General features: G+C 35.7%; 4 protein-coding genes across 5 annotated transcripts in view; 2 read left to right on the forward strand and 2 right to left on the reverse strand.

Annotated features, from left to right (window-relative positions):
• The window catches only part of msk (importin-7 msk), a 31,552-nt gene extending 15,635 nt beyond the window's left edge, over nt 1-15,917 (forward strand). The window contains exons 11-13 of the mRNA XM_023172879.2: nt 530-790; nt 848-991; nt 15,362-15,917. Of these exons, the coding sequence (XP_023028647.1) occupies nt 530-790; nt 848-991; nt 15,362-15,423 (467 nt within the window). The 3' untranslated portion in view covers nt 15,424-15,917. The remainder of the gene's footprint in view (nt 1-529; nt 791-847; nt 992-15,361) is intronic.
• LOC111516773 (uncharacterized) lies at nt 2,602-8,722 on the reverse strand. 2 transcript variants are annotated; one of them, XM_023172896.2, is made up of 2 exons: nt 6,297-7,863; nt 2,602-3,317 (listed from the first exon to the last, which is right to left on the reverse strand). In XM_023172896.2, exons 1-2 carry the CDS (start codon nt 6,807-6,809, stop codon nt 2,724-2,726), a joined length of 1,107 nt encoding a protein of 368 aa, XP_023028664.1. In that variant the 5' UTR covers nt 6,810-7,863; the 3' UTR covers nt 2,602-2,723. The 2 variants fall into 2 exon arrangements, with proteins under 2 accessions (XP_023028664.1, XP_023028657.1); XM_023172889.2 differs by lacking the exon at nt 2,602-3,317 and adding an exon at nt 4,120-5,412 and having other exon boundaries at nt 6,297-8,722.
• On the reverse strand, nt 8,967-11,451 carry LOC141481419 (uncharacterized). The gene is made up of 2 exons (XM_074172912.1): nt 10,674-11,451; nt 8,967-9,368 (listed from the first exon to the last, which is right to left on the reverse strand). Exons 1-2 carry the CDS (start codon nt 11,281-11,283, stop codon nt 9,061-9,063), a joined length of 918 nt encoding a protein of 305 aa, XP_074029013.1. The 5' UTR covers nt 11,284-11,451; the 3' UTR covers nt 8,967-9,060.
• Nucleotides 15,918-19,666: 3,749 nt separating the features above from the next.
• On the forward strand, nt 19,667-24,480 carry BHD (folliculin). Its single transcript, XM_023172905.2, has 3 exons — nt 19,667-20,080; nt 22,508-22,657; nt 22,791-24,480. Exons 1-3 carry the CDS (start codon nt 19,820-19,822, stop codon nt 23,598-23,600), a joined length of 1,221 nt encoding a protein of 406 aa, XP_023028673.2. The 5' UTR covers nt 19,667-19,819; the 3' UTR covers nt 23,601-24,480.
• Nucleotides 24,481-24,524: the final 44 nt, after the last annotated feature.

Consider the following 24,524-nt stretch of genomic DNA (forward strand, 5'->3'; position numbering starts at 1 on the left):
TTGAGTAAAAATAATACTAATTCAATAGTAGTAGCACCATCTGTGTGTTCGCTTATGAACTTTTCAGCTCATCTAGTAATAACTAATTATAAAATGAATTGCATCTGAACACAAACGTATGATAACACAGGATTTTTATATGGATAAAAAATAATCCCCACTCTGACTGTTATCTCATCACCTTTGATAATGTCTACCGCAGTAGTAGACGAAACGTCGGACTTAAAAACCTGCAGATCACGGCCAACAAACCTGGAAAATACCCGTACTCTTCTTTCTTGTTGACTCTTAAGTAGTATTTAATTTTAACAAATGTGTAAGTTTTGTAATACAGTTAAAGTATTCAACCTACCAGGTCATTTGTTATACTCTTTTTTCTATTTTATTTATTCTTTAACATAAATCCTTCAGAGATATTGGGTTATTATACATCTGTTACTGTATTCTGCCCTTCGTAAGAGAAATGAATATTATTATTTGAATATTTCAAATGATTCGAGAGGTTGTACGAAGTACATTTGTTTTTCAGATCCATTGAGTTCGGACGAAGACGAAATCGACGACCAGGGTCAAGAATATCTCGAAAACTTATCGAAGAGAGTTACGAGCGGGGCAGCCGCACATGGACTCAACATGAGCACAACCATAAATGACATCGAGGATAATTCAGACGATGACGATACCGATTTCGAACCGAATGAGGAGACTATCTTGGAGTCATATACCACGCCTCTAGACGAAGAAGACTGCGCCGTGGACGAATATCAGGCCTTCAAACAAGTCATGACAGGTGAATATGTGCCAACAATTTTTGAAATGACGTACAACTGATGATGTTTCGTTCCAGCCCTTCAAAACCAAGATCCCGATTGGTATAATGCTTTGACGAGTCATCTTACTGAAGCACAACGAAAAACTTTGAACGAAGTTTGTATATTAGCGGAACAAAGGGCTGCAGCTAGAGAAAGTAAAAGAATAGAACAACAAGGGGGTGAGTAGATATCAGTTTTGTGTTTTTTTTTTATTATCGGCTGTGGGAAAACTACAACTTCCTCGGCTAATACGCGCTGAATATTGAATTATATCCGACAGATATTTATACAAGATATATTTTTTTGTATAACAATGAAGAAGTAGAAGTCAAAATCTTTCATTCCTTCCTTCTTCAAAAGTTGAAAAAAAAAATTGAAATGACTACTTATTCAAAAAATTTAAAAACATTTTCTGTATTTGATTTGAAAAACATAGTTTAAAATTAAAAATAATGATGCAATAAATGGTAACTTTTTGTGGAACCTGTACATTTGTTTTGTCCAACGTTACTTCAAACCCAAATAATTTTTATGTGAAATTTGAAATTTTTTTTTAATAACTATTGAACAGTTTTGAACAAAAAAAAATAATGGAATTGATTGGAAATGACCTGTCCTTTTATTTGCACATCTGTCTAGGAAACACCCTGTAACAGTAAAAAAAATATTTAAACTATTAATTGAACTTGAACTATGCTCTTTTAAAGAATATTTACTTCAAACTTACCCTGGATCTGTTATCTGTTATTAACACTTTCACCGACGGAGATGGTTTCCACTCGATGGCTCAAACTGAACTGATTTAATAGGGATCTTTTCCTCGTATTTATATCGCGAATAATTTGAACACCTGCATGCCTACGTGACTGTCGAGATTCTGACCCCATTAATTATCGATGGCAAATTAGCGGTGACAAGTTTACGATTATTACAGATACCGACCATTCTTATCATCATCGTCGGTCAGGAAGCATCGGGGCTTTCGCCTAATTAAGCTAATTGATGGCGCGGGTCATTTTACGGTAATTAATTAATTTAACTCTTCTCGGGGCCCAAATACGTTAATAAACGCGGTCTGATTTTTGGCTCGTCACACTACCCCCGCGCATCGTCCTCCGGCATTTTACAGTAGACGCGACACGTAATGGTTTACTGTGTTGCTTCAACTTAATCTCATCGTAATAACTTTCAAACGATTCGTCCAAATTACTTACTGTAAAAGACAAAGTTTATCTATATTAAATACTTGAAATGACAATTGCATCAATTTTTATAAGATCCTGATAGATATTCTAAAATGTGCATTGTAAAAAAAGTATCCAATTTAATTGTATTCATGGCTCATTATTTTGCATATAGTGGCTATCACGGACTTTTATTTAGAACTATTTAAGGTCGACAATCATACGGTACGTCATCTACATGTAACTCCAACGGTATAGGTAGCGCACGCCAAGATAGCTCTCAGGGAGCAAGAATTTGTTCGACTTGATACTTATCGTTATATTATGACCAAAATTACACAAAACGTTTGTAAATTGTAGTCTATATGTTATTTTGATGTATAAGCTGTATTTATGTAGTTTCATCTAAATCCGTTCAGTTGCTTAGGCGTGAAAGAGCCAAAAACATACATACATCCTCATAAACTTTTACATTTATATTAGTATAGATAGATGTGCGGTAAATTATCATTATTATTATATTACTGTTGGAAGATGAGCAAACATTCTCTGTTCTCGACTAATTTATAATCATTCAGTGAATCATGAATAGTAAAACACGCGTATGGAAATTGCATTTTTTATTTAAGGAAGAATTAAATTTCAATAATAGTACAGTGCTCATAACAAAAACATAACAACCAATTACTTCACAACAATTTTGATAGTAGACCATGCTGGTTATCTTTCAATCGTCTTCTTCGTTAGTACTTTCCAGAACGTAAAAGGATTTAGTATCAGCTTTAGTCTTCTTCTTACATTTGAAACAGTTGAGGCATCGCGACCAATAATTCCGCCTCCCTTTATCTTCCCCACCTTCTCCCACTCCCACCAGGGTCTTAACGGGATCGAGCTGTTCAGAAGAAAGCTGCTCTTTCTTTTTTTTTATCACTAATTCGAGAAAGGAAGATGGCGTGTTATCCAGTGAGCTGACATCCGAACTACTGGGCGTAATATGCCAGTTTTTCGGCAGCTGATGAAGGCGCACGGTTTCTTCGCTTCCCTGATACGATTCAGAACTCCACACAATGTTCTTGCTCTTTTCCTGCTCTTCTCCACTTATGCTTTTATCCCAAGACGCGTTATTTTTTCTCCTTATTCTTCTCGGATTGATAGGTGGTTCCGTTTGGTCATCGCTGTCGCTCCATAATATGCTTCTCGGCTTTTCCAGGATAACGCCTTCTCCCGTAGAGACAGATTTGGTGTGGGAGGTGCTCGATGTTTCTTCTTTTGACTCACTCGAACGGATGCTCGATTTCATTATGCTCCTAATGTTATATTCCTAGAGAGAGATATTTTTATTATTGTTTGTGTGCTAGCTATGTGAATTGCATTTGAAGAAAAAACTTCAGGATTCGATACAGAATATAATAGTTTATTCTACTACATTATACAAAACTGCATATTTATATTAGGTTAATTTATTAGGTCGTTTATATTAGGTCCGATAACTGAAATTATTTCTATTTATTGAATTGGAATCAGGAAGGCGGAAGTCCTGTAGGTTTGAATAGTCAAACAAATATCATAAACTGGTAACAGACATGTATTACGGCGAAACTTCGGATGTCTGGATGACAGTGTTCCATGTAAGTGAAATTTTACTTCTTACATTAATCATATTGTGTAGAAATGTTGTGTAGAGAAAAGTTTATTTCGTGTAACTCAGCGTTTCAGCTCCCATATGGTTTTTGATGGTTTAAGACGTATTGGAAAAGTCAGAATGCTCGAAAAAAGTTGTTGCCCCACGATTTGAATGATCGATAGCAACTGTCACGTTTGGAGGTCTTTTCTTCGTTGCTATTGCACGATCGGATCTGTGTATCCTCTACGACAATAGGAGGCGTTCAGGACAGTGGTTGGACACCGATGAGCCACCCAGGCACTTCCCAAAGGCGAAAATCACCAGAAAAAGCCCATAAGTACTGTATGGTGGTCAGCGGTCAACAGAAGAGGTCCTATCCTGCCCGTTCGCACATTTCACAAATCACCGACTGAAAATGTAAACGAATTGAGGTTCGAGTTATGCCTCACCCACCACATTCCACAGACCTCTCGCTGACCGACTACCATCTTTTAAACACTTCGATAACTTTCGGTTCCGACAAAACAATCACCATAAATATCAACAATTCGCAATTACTTCCAATATTCCACGTTGGTGTCGAGTCTAAGGACAACGTCTACCACGCCGACGACCTGGGTTCGATTCTCATACTGGTACGCTTTTTTAATTTAATTTCACTCAGCTGCCGATGACCACGAGACTGATGCGCGACAAGGGGGCCCGAGAGATGAGTCGGAGTCCTAAAGGGGCTACGCTCTCTGAATATCCCCGATACTCATTCCATCCTTCTCTGTATCGATTACGTCACACGTTTCTCTCTCCCACTCATTAAAGTATTTCTCTGAAACACTAGCGACGCGCGACCTTGAAGTGTGTTCGTACCCGCCTTGTTCATCTACTGATTTGAATTTCCCGCTGTACGCGCGGTAGCTTCTGATTGGTCGACTGAAGTATGAAGTATAAGGTTGAAACAACCTTATACTTCGTTGGCAAATCGATAAGAGTAAAACTAAAAAAAAACACACTTCTTTAACAAAAAAACAATTTGTGTCTTTCCCAACCAAGTGTCACCATGAAACAAATATTTTATGAATGAACTGAAATTTTATTTGAAAACATCGATTTTCAATACGAAGTTCACCAAACACCAACTACTTCAATCAAAATTTCGTAATCACCGTCACAGTTATTCTTCAGAGTTATAACTCGCTGTATCTTCAGTTTCGTTAGCGATTTCCAACACATTCGACAATTTCGTATCGGGCTTAGTTTTCTTTTTACATTTAAAACAGGCGAAACATCTCGACCAATGTTTTCGGCTTACTTTATCTCTCGCCTCTACATTTTTTCCTATCACTGTCGTAATAGTCCCATGTCTGCGGGAAGAATGCCGGTTTTTATGTTTTTTTATCAAGGATTCGAGATAGGTAGAAGGCGTGTTCATTAACGAGCTGAGTTCCGAATTGTCCGGCGAAGTCTGCCAATTTTGCTGTACTCGAGGAATAAGTATAGTATCCTCGTCCTCAAAGTACGATGGGGTCCAGTAAATGTTTTTTCCTTTTTCCTGTTCGTCTTCGCTCGTACTCTTTTCCGTGTCCGGCGACACAAGTTGTTCGTAGTTTTTCCTGATCGATTTTTTTCTTGATTTTCTCACGTTGATCTCCGGCATAATTTGATCATCGCTGTCGGTCCATAGAAGATTTCTAATTCTATCAATGAGTTTTTCCATAGAAGCCGTTTTAGTTTTGATGCTGATGTCCTTTTGGTATTTTGATTGGCTCGTCTTGAGTATACCTTTGGAAAGGTTCTCCTAAATTGAGAGATACTGAATTATTTTTTGGCGGTTTTTCATTTGTAGCGGAGAGAAGTTATTTCAAAATTAGATTATTCGCGAGCCATGACTGTTATAAAAGGAGCCTCACCAGGAACCGCATCGAACATATAAGTAGACAAGTAAATAAATAACAAGAACTTTGTCAAATGGTTCACTACTTTTTTTGCATTGTCTCTACTTAGTAAACTAATTATCAAAAATAAATCAATACAACTGTTATTATTTCTATATTTTATGAAGCCTTAATAGGAACCTTTTTGAACTACTAGTAGAGTAATCCGCCAGATTCGAGACCCAAACAAACTCGATAGTTGGGACTCTTGGGATTTTCTTAGTGATTGTGCATCTCAATAAAAATACAGATATTATAGTGTGCAGAAAACGCAGAAATGTAAACAGAGAAAGAAAAATAATATGAAGTTGTTTATATCAACGTGTGAGGTGAATCGCAGGCGAATAATTTCGCGTTTTACGGTCACCGCTTTAGGATAATTATACGAATATGGCGTGTCCAGAATCGCCAAAAATTTCAACCTACAGTGTAGGTGAGTCGAGACTGGCCTGAACAAATTATTCTTTTAGTTATGTTGACATTTTTTCATTGGAATGAAATTGAACTGTCTCATTACTCCTTTTAGTTATATCTATGACTTGTGACACCCTCTTCGGTCTTCCTTTACCTAAAAATGTACAGTGTGGTTGGTATGTTGGTGTGTGTTGATATACCTTCATATAACCTGTTAAGTATTTCAAATTCACATTGCTATCATTGAACATAAACATTATTTTTGAACCACTACAAAACCCTATACATATATCGTTGTTCAATTTCGAATATCGGTTAAAAAAATGTCACGTACCTTGTTCTGAAGTAATGCCTCAATAATTTCTTGGCTGCGCTCTTGGTCCTCAGTCTCATGATTGCATTCTTCCTTAATTTCCGCGATGTCTTCCTTTTTGTCGCCCTGCTCTGCTGCTCGAAAGTTGTCCGGCACTTGCTGCTGAACCACATAGAGACTCGTCGAGTTGTCGACCATCAAAAAATGGTATTTGTTCTGCGGGTCTACGTTTTTATCACTGTTATCATCTTTGTTCTGGGGCTGGTCATATGTTAACTCGACTTCTGGCAGACATTTTTCATCTGCCGTAGCCATTTTGAAGACATCCATTATGATGTCGGGATCCTCTTGGCAAATCTTCAGTAGCTGGTTAATTGTGCACTTTCCGTTGAAGCAACATCTTTTGCAGAGTTCTAATTTTGCCGAGTCATCGGGTGGAATTTGATCTATCTCGTTTTTTTCTTTCGGGTTTCTACATATGCAGTTTTTGTTTTTAACAGGGGCCGGAGATTCGATATTTTCTACTAGCAACATGGTTATTTGCGATTTTCTATACAGTTGTGTTCGTTAAATTTCGTTGACAGCGAGTTGACTTGTCAAAATGTCAAAATGACGTAAATATTCATAAGGGGTTAGTTATTATTGGGTGTTGAAGGGCAATGTTCGTCTCTTGGGTGATAAGGTATACTCTGATTTCAGGTAGAGTGAAATTCAGTTATAACAAATCATAACTGAATTTACCGCGCAACTGACCGCCTTGGGGAGCCTCGAATATCTTTAATATTCTAGGATTGAGTTCTATGTCTACCCCATAGAGGGCGCCATTAAGGAGAGATGTCATCGCCCTATTTTTCTCAGGCTTGTTCTTCCAAAGCAGTTGGGTCCAGAAATACATTTGTTTTTCAGCCTAGCACTACTGATAAAACCAATGAGCGGTTGAAATAGCGCTGAAATGATAAATACGTTGTGGTTATATTCTGGGTTTCCTAGTTGCAGTTAAATCTGCATTGAGAGACGGAAGACGAATCAAGTTCGGCGGTCGATGTAGAAGCTTAGCTTTGCAATTGACCGCTTCGGGGAGCCTCCTTTATTCTTGATACTCGAGTATTGAGTTATCTGTCTATCCAGTAGATGGAGTCTTCTTAAGGGGGCTTATTTACTCAGGCTTGTTCTTTGAGGACAGTTGAGCAAATGGATTTGTGGTTCAGCGTAACTCCAGTGGTGGTTCTAAACAACGTTGTCTGGTGATTGATCTTAAATGCGTTGTGTTTGGGCTGTGCTTTTCAAATAATTTTCAGTATAGATAAATATAGGGTATTTCATCTTTAAATTTAAATGAAACTAAGTTTGTGTGAAATATTGAAATTTGTTATTCGTTTGAAAGACCTATTGATGTCATTATGTGTGGAATATCGTTTAAATGTCCGCCAGAGCTCTGGGTGGAGGGCATCGGAAACATTCAATTTTCCATAAATCTGGCGCATAAATCAGGCTGAACTTGATCGATGGCATGGATTATGTTGGCTCTGAAGACTGCTGTGGGTTGTGGTTTATTCCCATACACCTGCGACTTGAGAAAACCCCACAAGAAAAGTTTGACCGTATAGTATAGAGACTGTATAAGTATAGAGACTGTATAAGTATAGAGAATGAGTCAATTTCGGTTTCGACAAAACAACCGCCATAAATATCAACAATTCGCAATTACTTCCAATATTCCACGTTGGTGTCGAGGCTAAGGACAACGTCTACCACGCCGACGACCTGGGTTCGATTCTCATACCGATAAGTCTTTTTAATTTCATTTCATTCAGCTGCCAATGACCACGTGACTGGTGCGCGACGAGGGGGCCCGAAGGGTGAGGCGGAGTCCCAAGGCGGGCTTCGCTCTTTGAATATCTCCAATACTCATTCCATCCTTCTCTGCTTTGATTACGTTACACGTTTCGCACTCCCACTCACTAAAGTCTCTCTGAAACACTAGCGACGCGCGGCCTTGAAGTGTGCTCGTACCCGCCTTGTTCATCTACTGATTTGAATTTTCCGCTGTACGCGCGGTAGTTTCTGATTAGTCGATTGAATGAATGGCAAAAGTGGAGGAGTGGAGGTGGTCTAAAGTGGGCCTCAAAGGCTAAGGCGAGGCGCGGAACTTTGTCCCTTCCGTTTGAACTGGGCCTGAGTTCCAAAAATCGCCAGAATGAAGCGCCATAAAAAATACATGGGATGGGTTAGGTTGAACAGTTCAATCTAAGGGGTATGCAGATTGAGACCTTAGAGAGAACTCGCGACGAGACCTGGGGAGTAGGCAGATTGAGACCACGGCGTCAAATCACATCAAATTCTTGAAAATGGCCCCAAAATGGGAGCCGATTTGTCGTAGTTTCTTTCCTGAAGTATAAATTCTTTCAATAATTTTTTGAATTTGACGATATTTTATATGATCGGACAGTTCATTGAAAGCAGAAAGAAAATTAAACTACCTGAGTCAACGTAAATACGTTTTACGCAGCCGTAATATCCATTCATCGGAGATGAACTCAAGATGCATAAACCTCTGAAGTAGCTAGCGACTGGCGCCAAAGAAACGTCAGGAAAAAATTCCAAAAATTGACGGCCTTCAAACCCGAAAAATTGTGACACTGGCTTTCCAAACAGTTATCTAGAAAAGTCCTCTAAAAGCAAATTGATAAAAACAAGTGACAAACAATTTATTATTTCTTCGTTATTATTTGTATCATCAACGTCAAACCTGCGACGTTCTTGCAGCGATTCTCGACTTTCTCCTTCAATCGGTGCTATTATTATCAGACGAATATCGTGGACCGATTTGATCGAAGTAGCTGACTTTGCGTTCATTTTTCTTGGTGCACAGAAAACATTTCAGGAGCGAGAGACACGTTTTTTTAATTTTCTTATCGGTTTGGATATCCATCGTGGTCTGGGGCGATTCCTTCTGTTTTTTCATAACGAAGTTTAGCAAGGATAGGATATGCGAAGATTCGTGATTAGTGATCGAGATATTCCAATCACTTGGATGGCTTGGTTTTTCCTTATGATCGATCATAACGTTCTTCGTCTTATCTTCGCTGGCATCTGCAATTGAATTTGGTGAGAATGTTGTTTGGTGACAGAATAGGCATGACAGTATCAAAAAATAGTCGATTCAATGGTTTTAGGGGAAAATTCATATTAAAAAAATTTAAAACACTGCTTTACTTTCATTTAAAACATTCAAATTATTGAGATTTTCAATAAATTACAACATCAATATACTGCAATCGTCCATTTTGACTGAAACACCAATCACAGCGCATGACGTCACGCTTAGGTAAACTCCTCTGTCAACACTCTCATTCACTGTATTTTGTTGTTGTGAATACTACTGATTGCTTATTTGGGTTGATTTTCCATTATTGTGCTCGTCTGAGTTTAGTAACGTCAAAACTTCCTTGTAAGTAAGTTTTGTATTTATCTTTACCCTAGATACAACAAATTTAGATACAAACTCGTTTCAAACTCATACTAGTTTATTTTACTTTTTTCATAGGTTGTTAATACAGTAAATTTGTCATGGTTTATTTTTGAGGTTAGCTCCCTCACAGCTTGTAAGTTGCTATTGTTAGAGTTAATACCATGTTAATAACCGATAAAACGAGTAAATTTTGTAACTAAAAAGCACTTACTAGTACTAGTAGTATTTTTCCTGATAGTAAACACCAAAACAAACATAACCTCAATAAATTAGTTATTTCATAGCCTCAATATTTCTATTTCGCGTCAAACAAACGTTTTAAGTTTAGGACCTATCAATATATAATAACATACTCACTTCAAAGTAGTCTTCACAGAAGTACAGTGGCGAATTCGTGACTACCTACGTCTTTCGGGTTTCACCATGCGAGCTGCTTTAACCACTTATCTCTTATTATTTTCTTGTTTGGAACATGTAAAAAAACTTTGATGGGTTTTCTTATTGATATGTTTTTACACCACACCGCACACATTGCACGCCACTGTGCAGTACCGCACGAATTAATTTATTGTTTTGCGCATAGGCACAATGGCATATTTACCTAAGCGTGACGTCAGAGCCGTCGCCATGACACCTGCGAGCTGTTTTCTCGCACTATTGAAAAAATATTAGAAAAATGGCTTTAAACTTCGTTAAACTTAGGTTTATTACAGAAATGAAGGTTTTTTTTGCGAATAGTAATTGTGTATGTATCCCACTAACTCGGTCAATCGTGGAAAATCTCGAGAAATATTGAATTAAAAATGTATCTTTTTGTAGGAGCAAAATTAACAAATTAGTAAATGCTGAAACAGTAATAATAGTAGTAATTGAAAGGGGGTACATTTTTAGTGTTTGAGAAAGAAAGTTTTCATTTTATCACTGACCTGCATTTTTTGAATCATCTTTCGACACATTGCTGCTGTTATCCAAATTCATGATTGTGTTTGTCTTGTGTAAAATCGATTTCGGGACCTTTTTAGTATCTTTGGTTGATGTATCCGTATCATTCGCTGAACATTCACCATCTAGCTTTTCATCTTGGTCTTCAATTTTGAGTTTTTCGCTGGGCAGTGAACATTTACTTGGCGTTTCTGCAGCTTCTGTGTGCAACTCTTCGTTATCCATCGGGGTATAACTAGTAGACTGGTCTGTCATCAAGTAGTGGTATTTACTTTTGCCGCTAGTTTCGGTGAGTTTATCCGACGAGTCACTTACCGGTCGAGCATCCAAATCTATGTCTGGTAGACACTTGTCCTCCGATTTGCTAACGCGGTACACTCCGATAATCCAATCTGGATTTTCTTTGCACAATCTCAGCAGTTGAGTCATTTTGCATTTTTCTACGGTGCAGGAACACTGCGAGTGTTTCTCAAGATTTGTCGATGTCGGATGATTTTCGACGAAGGTGAGGTCCAGTTTCTTGGGGCTCTGCCTCATTCCTGTGTCGGTTTTGTTGAATTTGCAAGCGCATAGTCTGCTCTCGATTTTGGTCATGTTGTTGAGGTTTTGACGCGATAAGACGCGATTTTTTGGTGTTGCAATGTAGCTGATGGTGCTTTGACAGTGACTGCCAGTGTCATCTGTCACAGCGTTTGATCCAGTGTCGTGGCTGGATTATGGGTAAGAGGTGAATGGTATAATTTGAATTTTAATTTTTTTTTACAACAAAATTGAAATTTGTTTAGGAATACTTCGGTATCCGGACTCGCCCTAGAGTTTCAATTTTGTTTACTGGTACTTGTTTAATTTTGTTCCGTAATCACGAATCTGATGTCGAAATTTGCCACAATCTTGAACTCTCGTGATTATAACCGTTCAAAACTTGCTGCCACCCATGGTAGAGGTGGTAAGGACTCCTCAAAGAGTATTTTAACATCTTCTATTTTACATGTCTTGCAACGAAATCCTTTACTTGAGTCCAACCGAGTTCACAATGATAAGGGGCCAGACGCAGAATAATATTTCGTTTCAGTGCTATCTTGTCAACTACATATTTCGTGAAACGAGCTTTATTTGAACATTGTACCTATACTGTGATATTTTGGTGATTTTTGTTTGTTTATGACAAATTTGAAACTGAAAGAGAATAAGAACGCTAAGCTTGTCGCTCGTATAGCCCGGTAACTGAAAACGATAACCTCGCATTGTTTATCATCGGCATGAAGCATAAATTCATACAACTCTTACCAGTTGTATAGCGTATGATTATATGAGTTCAATGTTTCATCACATATTTTCTGTGTTCTGTGGTTCTGTGGTTCTGTTCATTATTCAAATGCTAACTAACATTGTTAACTGAACCTAACCTGTTTTCTTTTGAATCTATAAATTATAAAAAATATCAAAATGCAAAATAAGGAAAACGAATTGAAGACGATGAAATCCATGGATATTATTTGTGTAGGACAAGTCTAGCTAACGAATTGATGTATTTTTTGTAGTAGTTGTTCATTCTCCCATTGATTCAGATTCATCAGAAACATATACAAATACAATCCCTAATGATACTGAAACAAAGTAAATATCCAAACGGAAGAGGAATTATAAGCATAAATACAATTCTCAATGGGAAAAAAGTTTACATGGATTCAATGTAGTAAATTAAGAAGCAATAATTTTTTGTGTAAATGATGTAATATATATTTGCAAGGTGGAATAGCATCAGTACAAAAGTATGAAAGGACGAAAAAACACATGCAGAAAGCTTCTTCTGTAAAATTGCAGTAACCAATCTCACAAATGAGGTTCTTCACAGAAACCGAACTCAAAAGAAAAAACCACAAAAACTAGAAATAAGATTAGTTTCATTCATAGTGGAACATAATATTGCTATAAGCAGTGTTGATCATTTGGAAGAATTGATGAAAGAAGCAAGCAAACATCCTGAGGCAGCGAAAGATGTTAATTTGAAGCGCACAAAATGCACTGCTGTTATTAAAAATGTTTTAGGTTATCATTCACTAGCTTCGTTATTACAGGAAACTGGATCTACAAAGTTTTTCACTCTCATTGATGAATCAACTGACCATTCATGTGTCAGAAACTTGGCAATAATAAAAAGAAAATCAGAACTCGACTGAATTCAGATATCCTCAGTAGAATTCTTCACTCTACAAGAGTTATATTAAACAATGAGAAATACTGTTACATCTTTGAAATTTCTGATAGTATAAGGAAATGTGATCATGAAATGTATGAATCAAAATAATAATAGTAGGTAGTTGATCAAAATATACTTGGCCATTTTATGTTTGTTTTTGGGTTTTTGTTCAAATATTTATTCACAAGAGAGTTCTGTTTATTTTTTTTCATTTATTGTCTTAGCCATTAATTTTCTGTTTGTGCTCAAATATTTATAAGAGAGTTCTATTTTTTTTTTATTTATTGTGTGAGAATGAATATTTATTTCAATATATTTTTTGTTTCAAACTTTGTACACAATTTCCTATTCATTTTTTGTTCAATAGGTAGAATTTCTGAAATCTGGTGTATTTTTTCAAATCTGGTGATTTTTGCTTCATAGATTTGGTGATTTTAAATTTTGCCCGCCGGCAACACTGCTTTCCAGGTCAGTATGGGCAGGAATCCAGGCCAGAGACAATCTGTTGAGTTGCACTCTGCATTAAATTGATTTGTGCAATTGGCAATGTGAAAAATGTGGAGAGGAGGTAGATAGATCTATGTGGTAGATAGATCTATATCCAGAAAAATGTGGAGAGGAGGTAGATAGATCTATCTGCCCTATGATCCTTTAATCAATCTAGAAAATATTAATATCGATGATAGCCTAATTTTGTATTACACAGATATTCATGAATTAATTGAAACCTTGAACGACATCAGAAATAAAAATACCGCTGGGTATGATGAGATTTCGGTAAAAATACTTTTGAATCTACCAGGCAATGCATTGGAAACTTTACTTAATCTCATTAATGTCTCCTTCGAAACTGGCTCATTCCCTCCTTCTTTTAAGACTTCAATTGTTATTCCCCTACATAAAGGTGGTGATTTGCATAATCCCTCCAATCTGCGGCCCATTTCTCTAATTCCAACCTTAGCGAAAATTAGTGAATAAACGATTGAATGATTCCTTAAATTTGCATGATATCATGAGTAATAACCAATTTGTGTTCCAGACGGAAAAAGATACAAGTGATGCAATATTCTCTTTCCTTTATAAACTTTATTCAAAAATAAATGATGGTGAAGTAGCTGCCGCAAATTTCTGTGACCTTTCGAAGGTTTTTGATTGTGTGAATCATGAATTAATACTCAAAAAACTTCACCGGTATGGCGGCAGAGGGGTGACGTACAATTGGTTTGAATTGTACCTCTCAGAACTCGCAGAAAACAGGGCAATCACATCTGGTGTGCCACAGGGTTCTGTGTTGTGTCCAGTTCTGTTTTTGTTGTATATCAATGATTTGACTATGATAGATATATGTGGCAGCTTTACTCTATTCGCGGATGATACAACAATGTTGTGGAAGGAAAAAACCCAGCTGATTTAGAAAAGGTGAAAAATTGGTATGATGCTAATTTATTATCCTTGAATATCTCCAAAACAAATATAATAACATTTGAATGTCTGCTAAAAGAACTGTCAATAGACAATGATATTTTGGAAAACAAATTGAACACAAAATTTCTGGGTCTCTATATTGACAATAGGCTCAAATTTGATGAACACGTCAGACAACTCAAGAGTAAAATCTCCTCCGGATGTTATGCAGTAGGGGTAGTTTCTAACGAGCTGGGTTTTCACACAGCAAAAACGGTTACCTGCGCTTTAATTGAATCCCAAATAAGATATGGAATACCATTTTGGGGAACATGCAGTGCAACCCTTCTCTCAAACCTAGGGAATCAGGCAGAAATTATTTTGCGGCCAATAAGATTTTAACCGTCGTTGCACTGTTCATTCTTGAAACTGTATGTTTAGTGCACTAACATAAAACTGAGTTTGACATTATTTCGTCTCCTTATGCTACTCGTAATAGGATATTTAATATTAGACTTCCTATACCTAACTCAACATTAATCAAGGATTCCATTTCTTATAATGGTGGAAAATTATTCAATCACTTACCAGTAGATATGAGTTCTCCAAATCTGACCAACGTATAATTCAAGAAAGTAGTTGGAAATTTGCTAGCTGATAGATCCTATTATAGCTTGCAAGAGTATTTTAATGAATCATTTTAAAACCTGTATTCCATTTTATATTTATTTTTATTGTATTTGTACCTGTTTCATTCAAACCTTTATCAATTGCCAGTTTTTATCTATACACCATTAGTTATGCTTATATTTATACCTACAAATCTTTGTCGATGGAATAAAAAATCTTCTGACAATAATGTATATTTTGATTTGATTGATTGATTGATCTTCATTGGACGCTGACAGTGTGGTACTAATGGCACCACTGATTTATGTTTGTCATTTAACAGTAACTTAAAATTCCTTGATTGGGTCCACTCATAAAAATGGCAATGAAACTATAGACGTATTCATAACTGAGATAACATTATTAATGAAAGTGTTTCTAATAATTTTTGTTTTCCAGGCTACATATTCACACAACAGGCTGTGCCGGCATCCTTCAAATTCGGCGATGGAAACTCATGAATGATTCATCGTTTTCACTTGTAATTTTTATGTGACTGAATGTAAAATTGACTGCTGACCAGTGAAGTGATTGTACAGTTTGAATAAAAACATCTTTTTCATTTTTTAATTAAGTGCCTTTTTATTAGATTATATTGTGAACAGGTTACATTAAATACTGGTTGTTTGCTCCGCTGCTTTGGTTTTTTGTAAATAGTTTTATTTAATTATTAAATTAAATATGTTATTTATGGTTCTTTTATGATTAAGCTTTATTCGAGATAGGGGTGTTCCAAACAGTACTCGAGACCTGTGTACCCGTCATAGGTCTTGTAAGTTCGTTTGAGTTTAGTTCGATGAGTGCCAAGTATTATGCCTAAGTCCTAATGGTGACATCCCTAGCACGAAATTTTTTGTTCTTGGACTAATGTTCTGGGATGAATTTCCAGTTTTCTATTAACTTGAAATATTGTGTAGGCAAGCCTCTAATTATCATTATATGTTCTGATAACTCATTCTTGTTTGAATATGCTGCAAATAAAAATATTGGCCTATATTATCCATGAGGATTTAAGGTTAGCATAAACCTGAAAATTGAATTTCTTGTTTCATTTTCTAAAGCAGGGTTCCCAACCGGTAGTAAGTGAGAACGTTTCAGGTGGTATACGTGAGTCATGTGAGCAACATGCTGTTAATAGCAAACATGACTCAGCTCACGGGTCGCTAGAAAAACGAAATACCCATAACCCAGTGAACGACCTGACATCTTTGTTTTTCTATTACATAATAAAACACTTTAGGAATTTGACTTAGGAATCCCCAGATAGTACAATTGGTAAACAAAGGGTGTTTCATTTTTTACCTGTGGGTCTTTAACAGGATTGTATTTTACTTTCAATTGGCATTACAGGTTTGTTGTGGGTGTTGTAATTATTAATTCTGATTTCGTATAAGAAAACTGAACTATGAAACGATTTCTGACGTCCTCTTCTACGTCAAAGGATTGTGCTAAAAAACCTAAATTACCGGCCAATCGTAAATATGACGAAAGCTACTTACAGTACGGTTTCATAGTGAAGCCAGTGACTGAAACCAGTGACATTCCTATTCCTCATTGTGTTGTATGTCGAAACACTTTCGAACCAATCCATGAAGCCTTCTTTACTGATGCGACACGAAAATACTAAGCACCCTGATTTGATTGGTGGGCCCATTGAATTTTTTAAAGAAAGAAACCCAATGTTTGACGAAGTTTGTCGATACTGATACTAACTTGATAAAGGCGTCATACCTTGCTAGTTTAAGAATTGCAAAAGATGGAAAGCCTCACACAATAGGTGCGACGCTTTTACTACCGGCCGCTGTGGATATGGTTTAAACCATGTTATTCGAGACTGGAATGGTCGGTAAAAACCGGTGAGTATGCAAGAGGGTAATTAGTCATGTACGCCACTACTTCCCGGTACTGCCGGCGATACAGTGGCAGTGGACGGCTGCTCACCGGTATTTTACCGGCGACGATCACCGGTCGGCGTGTGTGCAAGGTCCCGTTCCCTCATGTATTTCACTATTGGAATTTGGACGACCGGTATAATATCGGCCGTCCAAAATCGGTGTGTGTGCAACTAGCGTACGCTAGTTGACATCCGGCCTCCAACCGGCGTGAATCGAAGTACTATTTATTTTAACACCTAACACTATTATTATTTAATTGATGCTAGCTACTTATATAACGGCTGACATTCACAACATGAAATGAATTCCGTCTTCAACAATGGCGTCCGCGTACCTTCTTTGTAGCACGTCCGTCCACCACCATATCGGAAACGGAACTCCAAGCCAAGGAGGCACCTAATTCTGGCTTAACTTTCGGTTGAAAAGAAACATTTGTCATATTTATCGCGAATTAGAAGTTAACGGTGTAAAACTCCCTCGAAAAAAAGCGTATAAACCTTCCAACCAGAATTTTTTCCGTGCCAATGTCTAATAAACAGTGAAAAGTATGAAATGAAGCACACGCAATTCAATAAATTTGAAAAAAAAAATCCAAATGATTATAACGTCATCTATCGGAAACGGACAAAATCATGTTTGTATGGAGTTTTATAAAGTTTACCAAACCCTATTGTGAATATCACAGAAAAATAAATTTAATCAAGTGAATTTCATGATGAAAACGATTGAAACACAGGAAATTTGAATTATACTTATATTTGCTTCCTACATTTTTACCGAGAAAATAGTCTAGTTAATACATTATTTTCGAAAAATAACCTGAAATCTCATTTGAATTGAAGGTGTTATATTTTTAGAAGTGATTAATTTATTAATGTATAGAGTTACTTATTTTCAAATTGATTACTTCCTTCTTTTCTTTGGAAGATTCCCACATTTTTTTTTGTATCAAGATGGAGTAGTAGAAAGCCAAAAACTTTCTTTCCCAGAAATAGCCTGAAACTTTTGTTTAACGATTTCTATTTTTCTAGTACTAATGGTAACAACGAAATCCCATAATTTAGCGATATTTTAATTGTTCACAATTATGTGGTTCAACTTGACCATGGATAAATACAACTACATACATTGTTCTAATGATAGACTTCATTGCCGGGATAATATTGCTACCGCTCCTTCCACATAGCGACGTACTTGCGCTTGTCACATGAAGAAAAAGCCTATCATTACGTGACGGAAAGTTACACACATCCATACGGTGAGTACTAGTTAAGGAAGCACTCTCAAATAGCTGTTCAACTCATACATTTTTCAGATAAATATATTTATTAACGTTTCAGAGAATGGAAAATTTTAGTGTTGAAAAAGATATTGTGGAATACTACCGCCATCTTGATATTTTTTCAACAATGGTATCACTTGAATGATCATAAACGTCGCACATTACGACATTGAAATAGTAGCAAAAATGTGTATAACTCCGGTTATCATTATTATTTATGAGACATTCTTTGATAATAATTAATCTACTTGTGTTTCTGCTTAGCAGAGGTATTTGTCTCTAGACTCCATTCACAGAGCACAGAATATAAAGCATATTATGTATGATTGAGAGAAAATCGTTTTCGGGAAATCAGAAACACAAAACCGCAAGGGTCACGAAAATGTATATTACTTTTCCACAATAAACACTGTGAATTCATAGTTATAATTATACCTATAATTTTCACCTACAAAGTTATAAGTGTGAATTCTCAGATATGATTGTAAATTAGGACAAGCGTCTGTAGACAACAATCTCTTCACATTTTCACATAGCATAATAAATGTCGTATAATGAAAACAAAATATAACCTGTAACCTAAGCTATTCGAAGCTGTATCCAAGATGCATAGAAATACCATGGTGTAACTTGAATCTTTCCCTATGTAAAATATTTTGATGTAAACACCCGATCTACAGCATTCTTAATTCTTCATAAAATAAGAAGATTTCAACGTACCTCGGCATACCATTCACAGAAAGCGTTCAGCGCAATCCAATGTTTACATTTGGAACGATTTTTGTCCCATCTATAAACGTGCGCACAAAGTTGGGTCAATCACATTTCTTGCATCTAGAATTTTTGACAAGATAAAAGCAAACCGGTTTAACACTAAGAATTCTACGCATCTTTGCTATATTTAACTAATGAATTTTAATACATATGTTTTCCTTGAATATAACTTCGGTTAGGTTAGAGGTTAGTTGTAACGTGCTACCATCTATTGTGCACAGTATAAAGTTTACATGTAAGGAATTTGCTGTCTACACACGCTAGTGGTGATTTACAGTCATAAGTTTAAATTATCAATTGTAAGTGTGATTTTTTCAATTAACAGTTGTAACTTTTGATACACACGTATAAATGTGAATTTACATTTATAACTGTGAATAAATAATATTATTAATTTTTCTGGTCCTTCTATACTTTCCTACAGAACTCATGAAAACAACTTCCAACCAAAAGTGATATGTGGTGCACATAAATTTCAGTCTCAATTTTCAGAAGCTGTTTGCTTGTATTTTACTCTGTGGATATTATAATTTGTATATATTTGTATAATACAAAGATAATAATAATATATAATTATTAATTGAAAAGTTTTCTGTAAAATCTGGTACTTTTTTTTCTAGAAAACTAGTACTATTTCGTGTTATTCTATTTCCAAAATTTTACTGGGAATAAACGTGAAGGAAGATTTATTGTGACTGGATAAATCTATTGTAATGTAAATAAATATTATATTTCGTCAATCATGGAATTACATGTTCAAAATACTTATTTGAAAAAAATATTTTTTATGGCCTGGTACAATTTTTGATCCAAAAATAAATATCTTGTAATACTGACTCATACAGTAATTTTGAAATATGTAATTACTCTGTTATATAATGTTCTTACACTTTTATTCGATGTATTATGGATGTAACAGTGGCTTTAGGTCACTTTTGTGATAAACACGGACCTTGTGTTTTACTATGTACAGAAAAATCGAAGGATATTCCCAAAGAACAAATACTTTCCCAAAGCCTTGTTTGTTCAGCCTGCGAGTCCTTGCCACCAGATACAGTCTTCACTTGCCAAGATGAACATTATTGCTACATTACTTCTAGAGCATCTCTCAACACAAATGTAGCACATACTCTCAAAGATGTTGTGCTGAGAAGTCTTAGTATCGAAGTGAGTTGAAACTAATAGAGAGGTTAAGTAAATATCAGCTTAATAATGGTTTAAGATGCGACAATTTGGACAAATTACTTGAAATTATAACCAAAACAGATTTTTCAACAACGATGCACAATTACTGATGAAAAATGTTTCTAAGCACATAGAGAACGTCTCTATTTCAGTATGGTCACTCACTTTGACCGCACTTGCAACCCAGAAGGACTCAATTGTGCTAACATCAATTCCAATCCTAAACGAATATGTCTCTTCTTAATGAAGCCGATTAGTTCAGTTGTGGTGTAGTCAATGCCCCAGAATGGACCGATCGTGGTAAATTTTGTCAGAAGTCTGAAACTATCTTAGGGTTCTGTTATTCATTGTTTGTTTGACAAAACTGCTTGCACTGCTCCCCCTTGCAAGAGAGTCGGCAGCTTCATTATGTTCCAGGATAATTTGGCCAGAAATCCGGACCAGAGACAAATTGTTGAATCTTTCTATTTTGAGAGAGAATTATTGTTATACCAGATCGGCCCAAATAACTTGAGCATCAATATCAAAAATATCAAATGGAAGAGTTTGGTGTCAGATAGATCAAGAGTGTATAAATCGTCTTGTGTTCATCTCCGTTGTTACACATAGGCCAAACTGGAAGAAAATTTAAAGCATGCATTAAAGAACATAGAAACAGTTTCCAGAGTGGAAACATAAATTCCACTTTTGCGACTCACCTTACAGAGGGACACAAGTTCAGACATGGATATACAGTTGAGCCATAAAAGAAAAAGACTAGAAGAAAAATTAGAGAACGCTAATTTATTTGGGTCAACCTTGTTTGAAATATTCCTAATTTCTTTAAAAATATGGTTGCCAATATAGTGTATAAAACCAAATATAACTTCAGCATACATAACAAAGACATAGTAGAGATATGGAGATTAAAACGGACAACACTTTTTTTAAAAAATAATAATTTAGGAGTACTACATCAGTCCTGCGTGAGGAAACTATTGCATAGCGAAACACAAGTAACAGTTTTGTAAACCTCTCCAACGGAATATTGAATCGATAATTATAAATATTCTACTCAGAAAAAATCGGAAGTTCTCGAAATATCTTGAAATGCACCATAACATTTTTTACGAAATATGTTTTCACGGCATGTTCTTCAATTGCAATATGAATTTTGTTGATATCACCACGTACTGGTCCCGATTCTTTTCCTTATTTATGTAAACGACTCTCTCAATTCAAGGAATTTTTACGATCTTTGCGGATGACACCACGCTCCTTTGGCATATGAAAGAAACTATCTCTAGTGATTTAGAAGTTGTGAAAAAATGGTGTGATGCAAACTACTTGTGCTTTAATATAAAAAAAAACTACTCACCTTCAGCTGTAATATTAACAATTTATACTTGAATGGACAAATTCTTGAGAATAAAAACCAATCCAAATTCCTGGGAATCTTCATGGATAACAAATTGAAATTTGATCAACGTATTTCAGCTTTGAACAAAAAATTGGCATCAGGATGTTATGCACTTCGAATAGTTTCAAATGAACTGAGTTCATCCACAACAAAAATGGTATATCATTCCCTAATTGAGTCCCACCTGAGATATGGTGTTGCCTTCTGGGGATTTTGCAGTCAACAACTTTTTCATTCAGTGTTTGTTAGATACTTATGCAAGGTGGGAGTGCGTGAGTCATGCAGACCATTATTTTTAATAGAAAAAATTCTCACTGTTACTTGTATTTTCATACTTGAAACTGTTTCCTGATTTACAAAAAACATAATATGGTTGGAACTCCGGAACATACAAATTACATAACCCGGCAAGTAACTGAAAATAAAATACATCTTTCTGTTCCAAAAACAAGCCAGACAAAGTATCCTTTAATTTATGAAAGTAAAAAGCTGTATAATCACATACCTTACGAAATTAGAAAGGAAAAAAGCTATAAAAAGTTCAGAAATCTTGTTAAAGATGTTCTTGCAACTAAAGTGTACTAGAATATGACAATGGAACTTTGTTGTGATTTAATATAGGCGTTTTTTTGTTGTTTATATTGACACCTATACTTTAAATTATATTTTATACTGGGATATATCTTATTTTATTGCCATGACATGTGAACTTATGTTCAAATTGTGTATATTTGTTATCTACATTTTTTGAAAGGGACTTTTTTATATACAAACTATTTTGTTTACAAACTTTGTTAAATTTTATTTTCTATTGTTATATTTTTTCTATTAGATATGTGAACTTAGTTTTGCTCAAATCGTGTTTCCGAGTATTTGTGTTTTTGAATTGTTTCTTTTCTTTTATTCTTTGAAGTGCTATACTCATATATATCAGATTTTTAACAAGCTTTGTCAATAAGATTGTATTTTCTTGGACAATGAAGTATATATCTATCTATCTATTTTTATAGGTGGTGGAGGAAAAAGGAAAAAAATCGGGAACTATTTATTTTGGGGATGATACCAGAGGCCACATCATATCTCATGTATTCAACATCAGAGATTCACTAGCTAGAGGTTTCAGAAGGAAGTTCTGCATAGTAGTTCTTGGAAATCATCAGGTAAATGTATCAGTAAACAATGTTCAATTGCTGAAAAAATCGAAATCAAACACCAAGTCACCTGGTGACTTGGTGTTTAATTTTGTTCATCACACTTTTTTAATTAAATTAATGAGTTGCACCATTATTTCAGATACCACTGCTGAACCACTACAACTTCATTGAGGATAACCTACGACACATCAGCGAAGAATTACAACAGAAAGCAGATAACTCAACTTCAGCCAAAGAAACTACAGCATACAGAAGAGACTTTGAACAATTTCAGAATGCCAGTAAAGTTCAACTAAGACCACTTCCGCAACTGGTGAATGAACACAATGTATTTGCCCACTTGCACATGTGGTTCGTCTTTCTCCTGAGAGCCAAAATATACAGAAACGTCCCCCACAGTGTACCGCAGTGTCCAGTAGAATGCAGTTCAGTGAATATGTTGAGAGAATTAGGAAAAGAAATGCCTGAAAATGTGTTTCAGACAATATTATATTGCACATTGACTGGAATAACAGTGACAGAGTGTAACACAGACATCCTGAAGCATTTTCGCCAACTACTGCCCAAAAAGTTTGCTTTACCGGCATCTGGAAAATCGTGCGAGGTTTTCAAGAAAGACAACGTTTGGAGTTGCAAATTCGATGCCACTTTTCCAATCAATATTCCGCGACTGATCAGTTCGATAGAAGTAGCTGTGAAGAATCCTGATATATCGGACACAACACTATCATATCATTTGATGGATCTCATTATGCACTGGTTTAGCAACGCTTGCGTTCTTAGCTGGGCCACGAATTCATGTGACGAGCTGATGAGACTTTTGGAGATTCGCAAGTGTGACTTGCCTCTGCTGGCTTACTGGATACCCCAGAGCGGTGGGTGCATTGAAATGTGTACAACAGACTGGTTTAAAAAATTTGCTGATGGCAAAAGTTCAGAAAGTAACTGAAGAGTTAGGGAAAATTTCGGATACGTTGCACCCGCCGATTTTAGAAACAATGTTGTGTGCTCTTACATTTTTTAACGTGTAGGTTACGAATCCGAAAGAAATATTCGGTGCTCTCCCTTATTTACAGAGTTACAGCCTTCCGAAACTTTCCAGCCTTTCTTCACCACATCAGCTTATTAATATATGATTTTCAACCAATTTTCCTCCACGAATTCAAATATATCACTCTTTATTAGCAAATGATGTACAGTCAGTCACCTATAAAATACAAATCGAAAAATATAAAAATAGAGACAAGTCGCATTGTGAAAACAAGATAAATTATTGATGACTATCACTTGAAATATATTCAATACATTTTCTTTTGAATGAATTTAATGAATCACAACTTTTTATAGGACTAGGCAAATCATTGAATGCAATGCTGATCAATGGAAAAACAGTTTTTAAACAGAATCAGACCAGAACTATACAAAGAGTCACAACCTACATTCTCTCTGTTGATATATGTCACCAGAAAATGAATCCGTTATTAACTAAAGTTTGTTTAAAGGAAAAATGTTGATTATTTATGTTTCAGAAAAGGTGAAATAAGGTTGAATAAACACTTGTGACTCAACAGTTTGTAATGTGCAAGAAGGCTGAAAAGTTTCGGAACTTTGGAGGGCTGTAACTCTAGAAATAAGGGCGAGCACCGTTTTTTTCTTTCGGATTCATAATATTCACGTCAAAATACGTATGTACACACTTTTTTTTAATATATCACGGGTACAGCCTATTCAAAAGTTGAAATTGATATTCAGTTTCATTTATTACTTTCTATTTATAGTGTGAGCACATTTGTTCAATGATGACATAACATTAGAAAACTCCAAAATCATCTGTGTTTCTCTATATTTTATTTCAAAAAATGCAACTAAATCT

The sequence above is a fragment of the Leptinotarsa decemlineata genome, unplaced genomic scaffold, assembly GCF_025532065.1.
Source record: "Leptinotarsa decemlineata unplaced genomic scaffold, Ldec_3_MD MMD2_P_RNA_scaffold_12, whole genome shotgun sequence".
Lineage (NCBI taxonomy): Eukaryota > Metazoa > Arthropoda > Insecta > Coleoptera > Chrysomelidae > Leptinotarsa > Leptinotarsa decemlineata.

Bases quoted from the DNA above. Each gene is read 5' to 3' on its own strand.
- LOC141481419 (XM_074172912.1), bottom strand. From the start codon at position 11,283: ATGACCAAAATCGAGAGCAGACTATGCGCTTGCAAATTCAACAAAACC. The intron at 9,369-10,673 runs GTCAGTGATAAA...ATTCAATTGCAG, and splicing joins AGATGATTCAAAAAATGCAG to ATGCCAGCGAAGATAAGACG.
- BHD (XM_023172905.2), top strand. From the start codon at position 19,820: ATGGATGTAACAGTGGCTTTAGGTCACTTTTGTGATAAACACGGACCT. The intron at 20,081-22,507 runs GTGAGTTGAAAC...CTATTTTTATAG, and splicing joins TGAGAAGTCTTAGTATCGAA to GTGGTGGAGGAAAAAGGAAA. The intron at 22,658-22,790 runs GTAAATGTATCA...CCATTATTTCAG, and splicing joins TAGTTCTTGGAAATCATCAG to ATACCACTGCTGAACCACTA.
- LOC111516773 (XM_023172889.2), bottom strand. From the start codon at position 6,809: ATGTTGCTAGTAGAAAATATCGAATCTCCGGCCCCTGTTAAAAACAAA. The intron at 5,413-6,296 runs GTACGTGACATT...CTCTCAATTTAG, and splicing joins AGGCATTACTTCAGAACAAG to GAGAACCTTTCCAAAGGTAT.